Here is a 16,910-nt window from a genome sequence, read left to right as displayed (position 1 = left end):
AAATATTTCTTTTTTGTTGTCAACCTTGATATGAAAAGAAGAAAATAATCACAGGGCTGCTAATACACATCTTAAAAATAATCGATGTCAAAACACAAACAAAAACAGGACACTGGGTTCAAACTAAATTGCGGCTTTATGAAATACACTGGAAAGTAGCTCCTCTTGTAGAGAGTGCTTAGGACTTTGAATGGACTATTTCGTTAAAAAGCGGACTGTAAAAACATGATTAGGGAAATTTTAGGATGCTTATAGTCATTGAGATTGACACACAAAAAGGCCCATCAGCCAATTGCATCTATTCCAATCAAAAACCACCACCCAATTATTCTAATTCCATTTTCCTGCATTTGGCCAATTTCCTTGAATTGTGAGTGCACAGTTAAATATATCTTAAATGATAAGACGATTTCTGCCTCTAATGCCCTTAAAGTGCACGGAGTTCCAGGTTCCCTCGCATCTCCCCTTCTGCCCCTTGCCTTATACCTATGCGCCTGGTCATTGATCCCTCTTGATGGATTAACTAAAATGGTTTTAATGACCTTCATCTTTCAGAATCATTTCATTTTCTTCACTTTTCTCCCCTACTTTTTACTGTTTGAATGATAGCAATGCCAACATTCATTGGGCTCATAAATAGCAAATAGATATTTTTGAGGACTTCTTCGACACAAAAACTGTACCTCTTGGTGCCTGTTCAGGTATTGAATAATGAAAAGACTAAAGTTGTAGAGCATACATATTAGTTTTACGACTGCTTTAGAATTTGTTACATGGAAATTGCAATCCATCATTTTGAATTCAGCCAATATTACAGTCAAATATCACATTCTCTGACTTCATTTTTAAGCTTACTATCACATATTTAGTGAAATACATACCTTGAGTCATGTTGGGTTATTTCATTATATCAAAGTATACCCCAATACATGATGTAAAATGTCCAACAGTCCTGAGATAGTGGTTTTCCTGTTCAGCAATATTTGTTAGTTACATCAATTTTCTTGTATTTTGGGGATAACTTTTTGTCTTAAGTAAAATTGCAATATTAACCAGTCAGTTAGATTATGGTTCCAAGCTGATCGTTACAATTTTACCATCTCAATTTACTGAAATATTTGATCAAACAATAGACAGCATTTAAATTTATTAATTTCTTCTGCATAATATATTTTCATAAAAGATATGAAAAGCACAGTGAAATCCAGGAATCTGACTGTTCTAAGTGTTTACACTTATGTTGTAAAGACAGTATCATTTAATTGATGTAAGTTTGCTCGCTGAACTGGAAGGTTCATATTCAGATGTTTCGTCACCATACTAGGTAACATCATCAGTAAGCCTCCAGATGAAGCACTGATGGCATGGCCCACTTTCTATTTGTGTGCTTAGGTTTCCTTGGGTTGGTGATATCATTTCTTGTGGAATGTCATACCCTGTTTTTTTTTCTCGGGGATGGTAAATGGGATCCAAGTCAATGTGTTTGTTGAAAGAGTTCTGGTTGGAATGCCATGCTTCTAGGAATTCTCATGCGTGTCTCTGTTTGGCTTGTCCTAGGATGGGTGGATTGTCTCAATCGAAATGGTGTCCTGCCTCTTCTGTATGTAAGAATATTAGTGAGTGTGGGTCAAGTCTTTTCTTGGCTAATTGATGTTCATGTATCCTGGTGGCTAGTTTTCTGCCTGTTTGTCCAATGTACTGTTTGTTACAGTTCTTGCAAGGTACTTTGTAAATGATATTAGTTTTGCTTGTTGTCTGTGTACAGGGTCTTTCAAGTTCATTAGCTGCTGTTTTAGTGTGGTAGTAGTTTTGTGGGCTACCATGATGCCAAGAGGTCCGAGTAGTCTGGCAGTCATTTCCAAGATGCCTTTGACGTAGGGGAGAGTGGCTAGGGTTTTTAGATTAGATTAGATTAGATTAGATTAGAATACTTACAGTATAGAAACAGGCCCTTCGGCCCAACAAGTCCACATCGACCCGCCGAAGCACAACCCACCCATACCCCTACATTTACCCCTTACCTAACACTACGGGCAATTTAGCATGGCCAATTCACCTGACCCGCACATCTTTGGACTGTGGGAGGAAACTGGAGCACCCGAAGGAAACCCACGCAGACACGGGGAGAACGTGCAAACTCCACACAGTCAGTCGCCTGAGTCAGGAATTGAACCCGGGTCTCAGGCACTGTGAGGCAGCAGTGCTAACCACTGTGGCACCGTGCCGCCCCGCTGCGCCACCGTGCCGCCCCAATGTTTCTGGACATGTTTTGTCTGCTTGTTGAGGGTTTGTCGCTGAGAAATCGGTGGACTGTGTTTATTGGGTACCTGTTCTTTTTGAATACACTGTATTGGACATTTTCCTCTGCTCTACATAGTTCCTTTGTGCTGCAGTGTGTGGTAACTAATTGAAATAATGTTATAATACGCCTTCACTTGTGGATGTTGGGATGATTGCTTCTGTAGTTCATTATTTGGTCAGTATGTGTTGTTTTCCTGTAGATGCTGGTTTAAAGCTCCCCACTGGCTGTTCACTCTACTGTGACATTGAGGAATGGCAGTTTGTTGTTGCTTTCCTCCTCTTTAGTGAATTTTATGCCAGTAATGGTATTATTGATGGCCTTGAAGGTTTACTCTAATTTGTTTCATTTAGTGATAACAAAGGTGTCATCCACATAGCGGATCCAAAGTCTGTGTTGGATGGTTGGCAGAGCTGTTTGTTCGAGTCTCTATTACTGCCTCTGCGGAGAACCCTGATATTGGAGATCCCATGGGTGTTCCATTGGTTTGTCTGTAAATTTTGAAGATAAAGTGGGTGGTAAGGCATAGGTCCACAAGCTTGACAACAATCTTAAAAAAAACCTTAGCCACTCTCCCCTACGTCAAAGACATCTTGGAAATGACTGCCAGACTACTTGGATCTCTTGGCATCATGGTAGCCCACAAACCTACCACCGCACTAAAACAGCAGCTAGTGAACTTGAAAGACCCTATACAGACAACAAGCAAAACTAATGTCATTTACAAAATGCCTTGCAAGAACTATGACAAACACTACATTGGACAAACAGGCAGAAAACTAGCCACCAGGATACATGAACATCAATTAGCCAAGAAAAGACATGTCCCACGCTCACTAATACCATTACATACAGAAGAGAAATGACAACCCATCCACCCAAGGACAAGCCAATCGGAGACGCACATGAGAATTCCTAGAAGCATGGCATTCCAACCGGAACTCACCTTGGATCCCTTTTACCACCCTGAGGAAAAAAAACCGGGTATGACTTCCCACAAGAAATGATATCACCAACCCAAGGAAACCTAAACACACAAATAGAAAGTGGGCCATGCCATCAGTGCTTCATCCGGAGGCTTACTGATGTTACCTAGTATAGTGATGAAATGTCTGAAAACTAACCTTCCAGCTCAGCGAGCAAACCTACATCTGGAACCTTAACCTGAGCTACAAATCTTCTCAAAACTTGCTAGTATCTTTTTAATTTTACTTTGATTGTGGACCGCACTGGATAATGGATAGTGTTTTACAACAAAAAAAATGAGCAAATAGTTGCTCTACTGAAACTCATTGTGGGTTGTGTTTGTACTGTTGCTTTGCTAATAGTGGGAGAAAGGTGTAAGAGGTGGTGTTCTTATTCCAGTGTCCAAGTACAAGGTGAGATTCATTAGCTAATGAATTCCTGATTGTTGTATGGAGTTGTGAATTCCAATAGAGGTGAAAACAATGACTGCAGATGCTGGAAACCATATTCTGGATCACTGGTGCTAGAAGAGCACAGCAGTTCAGGCAGCATCCAACAAGCAGCGAAATTGACGTTTTGGGCAAAAGCCCTAGGCCGTCAGCTTGACAATAACTATTTGATTGGCTCCTGGGTAGTTGACAGCCTGTGATGTATAAACTATACTGGCAGAAGCATTTAGACAGCTGAAAAGGCAGATGGTGTCTCTGTTTTTCTTTCTCTCTTCAGTAAAATACCCAAAGCTTGAATAAATCCAGTTTATTTACTCCCACCTGTTGTTGTAAGGGTCTTGTGATAATACCATTGGGTGTATTAATCCAGAAACTCAGCTAATGTTCTGGGAGCCCTGTTAAAATCCTGCTGTGGCGGATGGTGAAATTTGAATTTAGCTTTATAAGGATGTTGCCTGGGTTAGAGGATTTGAGCTACAGGGAGAGGTTGAATAGGTTAGAGCTGTTTTCCCTGGAGCATCGGAGGCTGAGGGGTGACCTTATAGAGGTTTATAAAATCATGAGAGGCATGGATAGGATAAATAGACAAAGTCTTTTCACTGGGGTGGGGGAGTGCAGAACTAGAGGGCGTAGGTCTAGGGTGAGGGAAGAAAGATATAAAAGAGACCTACGGGGCAACCTTTAGATGCTGAGGGTGGTACGTGTGTGAAATGAGCTACCAGAGGAAGTAGTGGAGGCTGGTACAGTTGCATCATTTAAAAGGCACCTGGGTGGGTATATGAATAGGAAGGGTTTGGTGGGATGTGGGCCGGGTGCTGGCAGGTAGGTCTAGATTGGGTTGGGATATCTGGTTGGCATGGACAGGTTGGATCAAAGGGTCTGTTTCCGTGCTGTATATCTTTTATGACTCTAAGAGTCTACTGATGACCATGAAATCATTGTCAACTGTGAGAACAATCTATCTGGCTTATTAATGTCCTTCTAGGAAGGAAATCTGCTATCCTCACCTAGTCTGGCCTACATGTGACTTCAGGGCCACAGCAATATGGTTGACTCTCAAATGCCTTCTGAAATGGCCCAGCAAGCTACTCAATTATATCAATTGTGCAAAGTTGGAACAGAAAAATGGAACTGGATAGATCATTTGGCATTGATCTAGGCACCTCAGCAACCCCACAAACAACTAAGCTCTGCATTCCTGTCGCAACTAGTCATGAATGGTGGTGTACAATTAAACAACTCACTGGAGGAGGAGGCTGCAAATATCCCCATGCCCAAAACATCAAAGATAAGGCTGAAGCATTCACAGCAATCTTCAGCCAGGAGTGACAAGTGGATGATCCACCAGTGATCCTGAACGTCATTGACACTGTTCTTCAGCCGACTTGAATCACTTCATGTGATATCAAAAAACATTTGGGAATTATTGGATACTGCAAATGTTATGGGTCTTCCACTAACCAAGCTGTTCAAGTACAGTTACAACACTAGCATCTCCTTGACAATGTTGAACACTTGCCCAAGCATGTTCTGTACACACAAAGCAGGACAAATCCAACCCGGTCAATTACCGCCCCATCGGTCTACTCTTAATTATAAGTAAAGTGATGGAAGGTGTCATCAACTTTGTTAACAAGCAACACCTGCTCGATAATAATTTGCTCAGTAGCACCTAGTTTGGGTTCCACCAGGGCTACTCCGCTCCTGATATCATTACAGCCTTTGTTCAAACATGGACAGAAGAGCTGAATTACCGAGTGAGAGTGACAGCACTTGACGTCAAAGCTGCAATCGACCAAGTGTGACATCAGTTGCAAAATTGAATCAATGGGTATCAGGGAGCAAACCATCTGCTGGTTAGAGTCATACCTGACATGCAGGAACTTGGTCTTGGTTGTTGGAGGTCGGTCATCTCAGCTCCAGGACATCTCTACAGGAACTCCTTAGGGTCGTGTCCGAGGCCCAACCATCTTCAGCTGCTTCTTCAATGGCTTGCACTCCATCATAAGGTCAGAAATGGGAGATGTTCACCAACGATTGCATAATGTCCAGCATTAGTTACAACTCAGTTAGTGAAGCAGTCCACTTTTTCAAATGCAACAAGATCTGGACAATATCCAGGCTTGGGCTGATAAGTGACAACTAACATTCGCAGCTCACAAATGTTAGGCAGTGACCATTTCCAAAGAGAATTAATCTAATCACCGTCCTTTGACATTCAACGGTGTTACTATCACTGAATCCCCTACTGTCAACATCCAGTTGAATTGACAAGAAATTCAACTGGACTCACTATATAAATACAGTGGCTCCAAGAGCAGGTCAAAGACTAAGAATACTGAGGATACTCAACTCCTCTCTTGATTTTCCATAAGTCAGGAATGTGGTGGAATGCCTCCATTTGCCTGGGTAGGTACAGCTACAACTATACTCAGCCTTGACAGTATCATCAACAAAGAAGCCTGATTACCAACACATCCACAAGCATCCATTCCCTCCACTGCCAATGCCCCGTAACAGCAATGTGCACTATTACAAGATGCACAACAGAAATTTACGAAGACTGCGTAGACAGCACCTTCCAAACCCATAACCAAGTCCATCTAGAGGATAAAGGCAGTAGACACTTGGGAGCGCCACCACCTGCAAGTTTCTCTTCAAACCACTCACCATCTTGAGTTAGAAATGTGTCACCATTCCTTTACTACCGCTGGGTTAACATTCTGGAACCCTGCCCCTGAAGACATTGTGTGTCAACTTGCGTGTAGACTGTAGAGCTACTAGAAGTTGCTCCCCACCACCTCCAGGACAACTAGGGAGGGACAATATATGCTGGCCAGTCAATGACTCTCTCGTCCCACGAGTAAATAATACAAAAGTTGCTTTTAACCAATAAGCTGGTGTTTTTATAATTGGTGAACCAATCACTGTATCTCCTGTGAAGAAGAGAAAGAACTGAAGAAACGGGAAAATTTGTACGAGCCCTGCCACTGAAATGCGTTGCCATTTTTCTGTTCTGTGTGTAAGGATTTTTTTGTGAAAGTAGTTTCATGTTTTAACATCATAGGGTTATATGTCAACAGTTTATAGTCATTTACTAGTGGTTACGATGTATTTGTAATTTATTTTTATCAAAACCGATTAATTTCCAATCTTGGGCTGTATCTTCTTCCCTTCAACAGACCTGATATTTTTAGGAATTGTTAACTTTATTCCTGAAATTGGTCATCAAGTACTAAGTTTATCATCATTATAGTGGGCTTGAACTATTCACTATGGTGTGATTACAGTTCATATTTTAAAATTAGCTGTTAGACCTCTCACACTAAACAATGACTTGTTACAAGGAGCTATAAACCAAATGCTATTGGCTGAGTACTAAGCAATTGATTAAATTGTAGTCAGGATCCTGTCAGACTCTGCAAATGACTGCTGAAGTCAGTAGTATTTCAAAATTTCTCATCATATGTGCAGTTTGATATGGGAAGTAGTCAGTAAAATGGAACAGGTGTCTTATTATCCAAACATGTTTTCAGGCTGAGAATTCTTCTAATTTTCAGCCTCAATCTTGTCAGAAAATGAAATGATTGTCAATTTTACATTGTTTCTCCAAAGTAATTGTAAATAATTATTATGACACTGAATATTTTATTCATTGCATACTAAATCAAGATTCTAAAATGTGGGGTAATATGCTATATTTAATAATTGCAAATTTTCCATCCCTATCTTGGTAGTGACTTCTCATTCAGGGGTCAGGGCAACATATTCTATTTCTACAGAAAGTGATCAAGTTGCTGGACTGTATTGGTTACAGTATTTGTTCCATACTTTTGAAATATTATCTGTGCTGGTTGGAACATACTGTAGCTTGGTAACTCAAATTGACTGTATTGGTAAAACACACTCTCGCCGGGAATGATACTGTTTGTCTGGATTAGATTAAGCCAATGAGTGGTATTATTTCCAGGTGCAGTGGAGATTTGGGAGTCTCTGCTTGAGAAAGTGTAAATGGGAATTTAAGAAAACTGGAAAAATATCCCAAATTGATTGATAGGTAGGAAGAGGTTGGGTGATGATGTATTTGACAACCTTACTCTCTGGTTTAGTAATCAATTGGAATTTAGGTGGGAGGTTAATGATACAAAGTCATCACTGGGATGTACTGAGCATGCAAAAGTACAAGGAAATGACAAGTTTGAGAATCAGTTTAGAAAATATAACCAGTTCTCATTTTTGAGATAAGTTAATGGGAATATTTTGCTTCCCTCAAACTCTTTCTGAAGAGTAATACAATACACAGAGGAGAGCATTTGGGCTATTTCACTTGCGCTAGCTCTTTGAGTCTCCATCCAGTTAGCCCCCATTTTTCTGCTCTTTCATAATTCAGCAAATCTTTCCCTCGTGTATATCTAGTTTCTTATTTGGCAGATACAGAAGTAATTTTCTACACCACCTTTTCAGGCATTGTATCTGAATGCTTTATTTACAAATCCATGTTAACAAATTAATGCATCTTTTGTCTAATTTAGTAGTCTAAAGCTACTCATTCCATTTTGAGAATTTATCTTGTAAGAGTGACCTTGAAAGCGTTGTCATCCTTCTTCATTTACATTGTGTATGGTATTGGATTACTATCTGCATCACAGCTGTCATTGGTGTCTTGCAGTTTGGACATTTATTTTTAATAAGACTGGAAACTTTTGTAATTCATTTGTCAGGAGAGGTTAACTTTCTAAGCATGAAAATGAAAATATCTGTGACTTGCATGCACAATTAAGATATCCATATCCGTACAAGTTCTTACACTCAACCTTTTACAGGTGACCACATATTCCCCACTGAATCACAAGACTTGTTGTTTATGAGGATAAAGCTGCTATATGTTGAAACATGAAATGTATTGAACAAAACTAAAGCTGAATTCCATTCGGTGGTTAATTTATAGAGAACATTCTGTACCTGGATGATGAATGTTGTGTTGACAGTTGTAAGATCTGTCTGGTTGCCAAAATTACTACAGCAGTGTTTCTCATTTGAAATGATTACTTTAAAACAATTTTTAATCCTTTTAATGGAATTTTCAGTAAATTATTTGCTTTATCATAAAAATATTCAAATATTTCACAATTGTTCAGACAAATTTGAAAGAACTTTGCCTGATTTTTCTCTCTCTCTCTCTCTCATACTCCACCCTGCTTTGTCTGCCTTTTTTAAAAATTCTGTGATTGTCTCACTAAAATGTAATTTTACAACTTCATTTTAGTATGCCTGTCCTCAAGCAGTTGAGGGTTCTCCAGCTTTTCCATGCAAAGTTAAAACCTGGGATTTAATTCAAGTATGCTAAAAGGTTACCCATAAAAACAAACTTGCATACTTTTCTGAAATTCGGAGGTCCTCCTGGAACATACACTCACCTTACAAACTGATGACAGCCTACCTCTCAATAGCTCATATTCTGGTTGACCAGTGACATCAATATCCGTACCTTGGTCTGGGAATTTGTAAACATTTGCTGCAAGCTCAGAAAATTAAATCAGAGTTCCAAAAGAATTTTTTTAAAAATTAAACAAGGAGCTACTATTTAATAGGAACAAATGTTATAAATCAAAACTTTTGTAATCTCCTCCGATTTTGTACTACGAGACATTTGATGTAGAAAATGAACGGAAACCAATGACCGTTATCAATTGACATCTGTCATATTAACAACTTGTGCATATGGTCTCTTCCACTTGCTTCCTTTTCTGTGTCTAAATATACTTTGAGACCATGGGCATAACTTCTGTTTTCTGCAAGATAAACTAATTTAGTTTATGGTTTAATTGCATTCTATTTTTATATTTACAATTTTCTTGTAATTACAGTAGACATCTGGTTGCTATAGTAGCCAAAATCTATGAATGTAAGGTCATCTGAGATAATGGAGATAAATGTAATTGGTTCTGAGTGTCTCGTATTTTTAATATGCCTTACAGAGTGTTTATTATGAAAGTATGAATCAGATATGTTTTCTTGCTGGTTAGCATGCTTTGTGCAGGTGAAAGGATGAGTTTGCCCTTTTCCAGTGCTAATTTCTAAGTGGCCACAGTAGTTCCAGATTATGTTTTAACAACATCAGTCTACATCTTTTGCTCTTTATTACAACAATTTCTTAAAGCAGGGAATGTGGGAGACCTGATATTGAGTCATTTGTACACCTCACTGATGAAATCATTTGAAAATCTGTTTGGTGATGGTTTATATTGATATTTGGAGGTACAATTTATAGGAAGCAGTGTGAATATTTCTTGAACTATATAGTAGTCTTTCTTTCTGTACTAAGATCATAGTGTTGGTGTTTACCATGATTGAGGCAGCAACCTATTGTAACATAAGATATAAAATGGAGTACTACTGATTGAATGTGAGGCGTTATGCAATCTGATCCACCTGGCCGCATTCCTGTTGTTATGTATTTGCTGCAGAACTGGCAGCTGAATTGGGTAGCTGACTGCTAACAGGAGTGTGATCATTATAAATAATGTCAATAAAAGCGCAGGTCTGAGGTCAGGAAAGCAGGGAATATCTCTTCAATGCCTGTTCACCATCTACAAAGCACAAATCAAGAGTGTTATAGAATCCACTGGCTTGGACGAGTGTAATTTAAACCGTGTTTAAAAAAACCTGGCACCATTCAGACCAATGCGTGATTGTTTGACCACCTCCCTCTTCCACATTGACTTCATTCAACACCTTAGTGGGAACAGCATGTACTATCTACAGAATGTACTACAGTAACTACTTTCTTCCAAGATGGTGTTGGGGTAGGACTGTTCAGCTGGAGCTTGTCCACTCTGGACGTTTCTTTTTCTTTTTTACTCATTTTTTTCCTGTATTTTATCTCTCTGTCCTTTTCTTTGGGCAACATCCTGGCTTCAGTGCGGATTCAGACTCTCAGCCCCAGTGTGGATACAGCATAGTGGTCTCCCGGCCGAGGATGTGATCTCTTGATGGCATATGGTAGTCTTTTGGCTAGGTGTGGACTTTGGCCTCGAGGTTATTCCAGAGCGGTTTTTTGCCCTCAAGCCTTGGTGAAGTCTGACACAGCCTGGAAGCTCGGTGCCAGCCTCGATCTGAGTTGGAAGGACTGTAGTTCTGAACATTTTATTTCTCTAGTTTGTAATTTATTCTTTGATCTGTATTGCTGGACTTTTTAAATTTCTTTCTTTTTCAAATTTATTTTTCCCTAAGAACTTGTGGTGAAGAATCTGTACCTAGGTACCTTTTACCTAAGATGGCGATGTGTAAACTTTTCACTGTACTCATTTAAGTACCTGTGACAATAAAGCTAATTCAAGTTAGTAAGTCTCCACTGATAGCACTTCCAAACCTGTGACCTCCATCTCCTAAAAGCACAAAGGCAGCAGAAACAGCAAGTTCACATCCAACCCACACAACTTCCTATTTTGGAGCTATATTATCATTCCTTTGTTGTTTGGTCAACATCCTGGAACTATCATCTTAGCAGTATGTGGATGTCCTCAAAGCTCAAGAAGGCAGTTCATCACAACTTATTCCACAGCATTTATAGTTGGACAATAACTTTATAGCCTGGCCAGTGATACTTACATCCTTTGAACTTAATAAAATGCATCTCTTATTTCATGGTTTATTGCATGCAGAACCTTGGAACAACTGTTTTATAAATAACTCCCGCCATTGTTTTCTTCCCTTGCTATTTCTTAGCCCCATCCAATTTGATTCTACTTCTTGATTTACCCATTCGAAGATCCTCCTATGAGTGCATCAGTGTCATTCCTTTATAAGAATTCAACCCCAGCTCCTTTTCCTCTTGGATTTATCCCTCCTAAATGTGGGGATATCCTTGGATATTTAGTTCCCAATCTTGTTCATCCTGTAGCCATATCTCTGGAATGGCAATTAAATAGTACCTGTTGCTAATTTGTGCATTCACACCATCAGACCTTTTGGTAAATGCCATGTCCATTCCAATAGAGTGCCTTCAATACCAATTTTAACACTACTCCTCTATTTTGATCCCATTTGACTAACTGCCCATTACTTGTAGTAGATTTGTCATGGAAAGTTACATACTCAAGTATCTTATTCCTACTCATGGTTGTAACTCAACTTGGACAGGTGCTTTGATGCTTTGTCTCAATACAGCAGGATTTCAAACATGTAGCTTTGCTAAAGGTCTGTCTGAATTCTGCTGCTAAATATAGCTAGCCAGATTAATAATGAATGACTGCAGTCACTGAATTGTGCCACTGCAGAAGGATAATGGCAGATGATCTGTCAGAGAAAGCAGAAGAACATTTTGTGTCTTTTTTCTTGTTGGCACACCGCCTTCCAATCCTTTAAAGCATCTTTTTCCTACTGTTGCATCCACAGGTAACTGCAGTTCAAAACGTTGGCTGCCGTGTTGAAGGGAATCAATTATTAAAGAATGTGTTTATGAAGAAATAATTACACTGGAGAATAAAATATTGGAATGTGAATTAGAATCAGTTGGGAAAATTGAAATTATGTGGACGTAGATTCTTCAGAAGCTTTGATTTAATGATGGATTTTTAGGGACATCAATACCCATTGCATATAACAAAGCAAACAGTCGTTCTTGCTGTTTTTTAAAAGAATTGTCCAATTAGTCTCACTCTCCATAGTTTCCCCAGAGCTGTCCAATTTCTTCCCTATTGATTTGGAGATGCCGGTGTTGGACTGGGGTGTACAAAGTTAAAAATCACACAACACTAGGTTATAATCCAACAGGGGTTTAATTGGAAGCACACTAGCTTCGGAATGACGCTCCCACAATCACCTGATGAAGGAGCGTCGCTCCGAAAGGTAGCGTGCTTCCAATTAAACCTGTTGGACTATAACCTAGTGTTGTGTGATTTTTAACTTTGTTCTCCCCTTTTGAGTAGTTATCTCTCTCTTTTTAGAAGTTTCTGTTCTGCTTTAAGTACTTCCAAAAGATGCAAGAGCTCAGTGGTCTGTCCATTAGTTAAAACTTAAGTGATCCAGAATGCTGAAATGCACTTTGATATAAAAGTCATGACAATTGGTCTTGCTAATTTCTTTTCTTAATTTCAGCAATCAAAATGTTTTTTTAATTATACTACTATTTGATTATCCAAATCTCTCTCAATCTATTAAATTGACCAATGTTTTTCCTGTGAGGAAGTTTGCCTGAAGTTCTGGAATTGGTGCCCAGAGTTTTTGTCAACTCATTTGTTCACATTAATTAATAGAAAAATTCACATCCAGCCATTCCTAGGTGTAATTCTGATTTTCTCAAAAGCACTTTAATAGTTCTGAATGGCACGTTCTTATTACATTTAGACTATTTGGACAGAATACTATCTTTCAGGAAAATAGTCAAACTTTGGGCCAGGATACATCTACCATCTATCATACAGAACTGTGTATGATATCCTATCAGTCCATATAATGTAAAGAGTAGAAGACCATACATTGAGGAAGATAATACACATTCAAAATATTGGCATACTTTTAACTTTCACCTTTTCGATATTGGTCAACAGCAGAAAACTCTGTTCAGGGTTATGCTTGTTATTGTGGACTTGAGATTGCCACACAGTGTAGTATAAGAGCAAACAGACATATTAAAATGATTAAGTTGCTAGTTTAGTATTTCTCACATTTGGAAGTAATTTTTGTGATCTTGGAATTCTTTGATCAATGCAAACCTAGAGTTTAAGCTGCTCTTTACAGTTTGCGGTGAACATACAATAGCAGTATAAATTCTTTTGTAGTCTCTTTTAATACATTTATTAAACCAGTTGGTGAGTCAGTGTCTTAAAGGAACATGCAATTTCAGACACATACAGTAATCTAATTAGTTGCATTGTCACTGACAGCCATTGCAACAACAGGAGGGGGTAGGTGGAGTCCAACAGACAAAGTAGGCAAGCAGTTGAGCTGATTGTCCATTCCATTACTAATGTTAGTAAATGTATACTATGAATAAAGATAAAATATGTAAGAATAATCAAAAACCTCTGAGAAAATGTTAGCTTTACAGGCAATACAGTATAGACACTACTGTAAGAAGTGTGGCAGTCAGTTTGTGTGTAGTGTGCTCCCACAAATGTCAATCTGTGATGGAGATTTGAGAGATAACATTGATCACAAATAACTTGCCTTTGTTGTTTGAAGTAATGCCATTGGATCTTCCAGATTCCCTCAAGTAGAGGGAAACTTAATATCTAATCCAAAAATACCTCCGCCAACAGTGCATAACTCCCTCAATACTGCACTGAAGTATTAATACAACATTTTATGCACCTGTGAGATTGAACCTGCAACGCTGGCTCAGATATTCTGATCAAAGTCTTTAGAGCAGCCTAGACTGGTGTGTGCATCAGGACCGTGTGGAATCCTCAACACAACTGACTGGGAATTGTTTAGAAAATTAAATATCTGATGGACAATTTCCCTGCGACTGGAAAACTCTGATTGTGACTCACTTAAGCTTAATAGTTACTCAGAGGGAAATCGGAGGATTAAAAACATACTCTAACTCTTGTAGTTAACTTACCAGCGACATCACCCAGCCAGGTTCCTGATTCTATTGCATTTCAGCCCACCCACATCCCCACCAGTAGCCCAACCAATCCCACCTTTACTACCTGACCCCCATCTCTGGATTGTGCGGAAGCTCTCCCACCTGTCTGACTCATCAATAATTCTTCCCCCTGACCAGATCTCATGTCTCTAATTTCCCCTGTCCCCATCCCATCCACGTAGTAGCCGACTCACCAGATGCAATACCCCCTCACCCATTGGGCAAAATATATGTCATCATCCCCTCAACCAACTGAAGCCCAACTTCTCAATTAGCTTCCAAGCTTGGATTTTTCCAGGAGCTGTCAAAATGGCAGGCTATGCTGCTGAGCATTTAAATCTGCGAACACAACAAAAGGGAGTGTGCTTGATATAAAGATATCTTTGCTGAATTTGTGGATTCCTGGACAGGTTTGTAATAGGATGCGCCAATCCAGGAATCTACATTGCAGAAGACATCTAAATGTAAGTATATAAATTTCCATCTGATCAAGATGGAAATAGTGTTTCTGACCCTGATCAGTGTATCTGAGCCACTATGGCTCAGAGGATAGGGTACAACCAACTGACACACACACATGAAAATACACCACTTTGATAATAGCTTGACTTCTACTATGTGAAATTTTGAAGACCATATCTATGCTTCTGAACTAACTCTGGTAAATGAAGTGGTTGCCTAGGCATTTTGAATGTGATGAATAAATAATCACGTCTGGCATTATTTGTTATTCCTATTTAACTTTAATTGTAGCCTGTTAATTCTTTTTTTTGGAGGTGACACATTGCTGCAAATTTCTAACCAAAATCTCTTTATTTGCTTACACAGATGTGCATAACAAGAGTGGGGCTCTAAAGCAAATTCATTGCTCTCAGTCACTGCCTGGAACCCCACTCTCACTCAAATCTTTTCCTATTCATCTACCTACATCCATGGATGGGAAGTATAAGGAGATTGCAGAGGTAAGTGATTTACTTTTGCAGGCTACCTTTTATCTCTTTACAACCCCCACCCACCCCACTGCTGAAGGTGAGAAGAGAAAATGTATTCACTCTTTCTTGCTAGTCTTTTCTCTGTAAGCAATATATTTCAAAACCTATTGACAGATCTCAACAAAAGTTGGTGCAAAAGTGTATGGTTCAAGGAAGAACTGATTAGTTTTTGGTGAATACGCAGACCTGGATCTTGTTTTATTTCTGTCAAAGACCCATTTATATTCGGAGATGGGGGGAAGTAACTTTTTAAGTATGTTGAGGGATGTTTAGTTAGACTGTGTTTTAGGCTCTGACATCTGCAGCAAAGGTATTAGTTACAGCTGGCAAGTTGTAACCAGAGATTTCAGGGTAGGTTGGTGGATGTGGATTAGTCTGAAGCATGCTTGGTGAAGTATGACTTCTTAACAAAAGGATTTCTTCTATCAATGTTGTAGTTCTGGAGCATTAATGTGATAGGGACAAGTGACATAGGTGGAAGGAGAAAAGAGGTCCTGCAAAGGGAGTTCAGGGAGTTACGTAAAAAATTGAAAAGCTGGACCTCGAGGATTACTTCCTATGCTATGTGCTGGTGAGGCTAGGAATAGGAAGATCGCACAGTTTAATATGTGGCTATAGAATTGGTGTAAGAAGGAGGTTTCTGGTTTGTGGATGATTGGGATGTCATTGTGGAAGATGGGACCTGTACAAGAAGGACTGGTTGCACCTAAACTGGAGGAGCCCCAATATCTGGCAGAGAGGCTTGTTAGTGCCACTCAGGAAGGTTTAAACTAGTGTTGTGGGCAATAGCAACCATAGCAGATGTAAGTCAAGTAAAATCACCAAGGAAGAGTTGGAGAAAAGAGTAGGAAGACGAAGAGGAAGAACAGACAGGCAGAGGTCACTAAACACAGCAGGACTGGTGATCTGAGGTGTATTTGTTTTAATGCAAAGAGTATGACAGGTAAGGCAAATTAACTTATTTGTATGCATTAATCCAAGTTCTATGATGTTGCAGCTATTATAGAGACTTGACTGAATGAGGGACAAGACTGATAGCTTCATGTTCCAGGATTTAGATGTTTCATGCTAGATGGAGAAGGATGTAAAAGAGGTGGAGGAGTTGTGTTACTGATCGAGGAGAATATCATAGCTGTACTGCCAGAGGGCACCTTGGACCACTCCTCCAGCAAGGCCATATGCATAGAGCTCAGGAAGAGAAAGGGTGTAATATCTTCAATGGAATTATTCAATAGGCCTCCAAACAGCCCTGCAGGCGATAGAAAAGCAGATACGTGGACAGATGATGGGCAAATGTCAAAGCAATATGATTGTTCTCATGGTTGATTTTAACTTGCTCTGTATTGACTGGGACTTGCTAAGTGCCAGGGGCTTAGACAGGAGATAATGTGTTAGATGTGTCCAGGATGTTTTTTTGAAACAGTATGTAAATCGTCCAGTTAGGGAAGGGGCAATACTAAACCTAGCATTGGGGAATGAGCTTGGCCAGGTGATCAAAGTATCACTGGGGGAGCATGTCAGGAACAGCACCATAATTCTGTAAGTTGTAAGTTCCTTATGGCTAAGGACAAGAGTAGTCCTTGGCTGAACGTATTAAACTGGGGGAAGCC

At 39.5% G+C, this 16,910-nt stretch overlaps 1 protein-coding gene across 2 annotated transcripts in view; it reads left to right on the top strand.

Annotated features, from left to right (window-relative positions):
* LOC132828346 (AMP deaminase 2-like) overlaps positions 1 to 16,910 on the top strand; it is a 168,226-nt gene that overhangs the window by 82,175 nt on the left and 69,141 nt on the right. For both annotated transcript variants that reach the window (XM_060845371.1, XM_060845370.1), the window contains exon 2: positions 15,137 to 15,270. In XM_060845371.1, coding sequence (XP_060701354.1) covers positions 15,137 to 15,270 — 134 coding nt within the window. The remainder of the gene's footprint in view (positions 1 to 15,136; positions 15,271 to 16,910) is intronic.

Source organism: Hemiscyllium ocellatum, chromosome 26 (genome assembly GCF_020745735.1).
Source record: "Hemiscyllium ocellatum isolate sHemOce1 chromosome 26, sHemOce1.pat.X.cur, whole genome shotgun sequence".
In the NCBI taxonomy this organism is placed as follows: domain Eukaryota; kingdom Metazoa; phylum Chordata; class Chondrichthyes; order Orectolobiformes; family Hemiscylliidae; genus Hemiscyllium; species Hemiscyllium ocellatum.
Note: the sequence above shows the minus strand (reverse complement) of the source record. Positions and strands in the feature narration are given on the sequence as shown.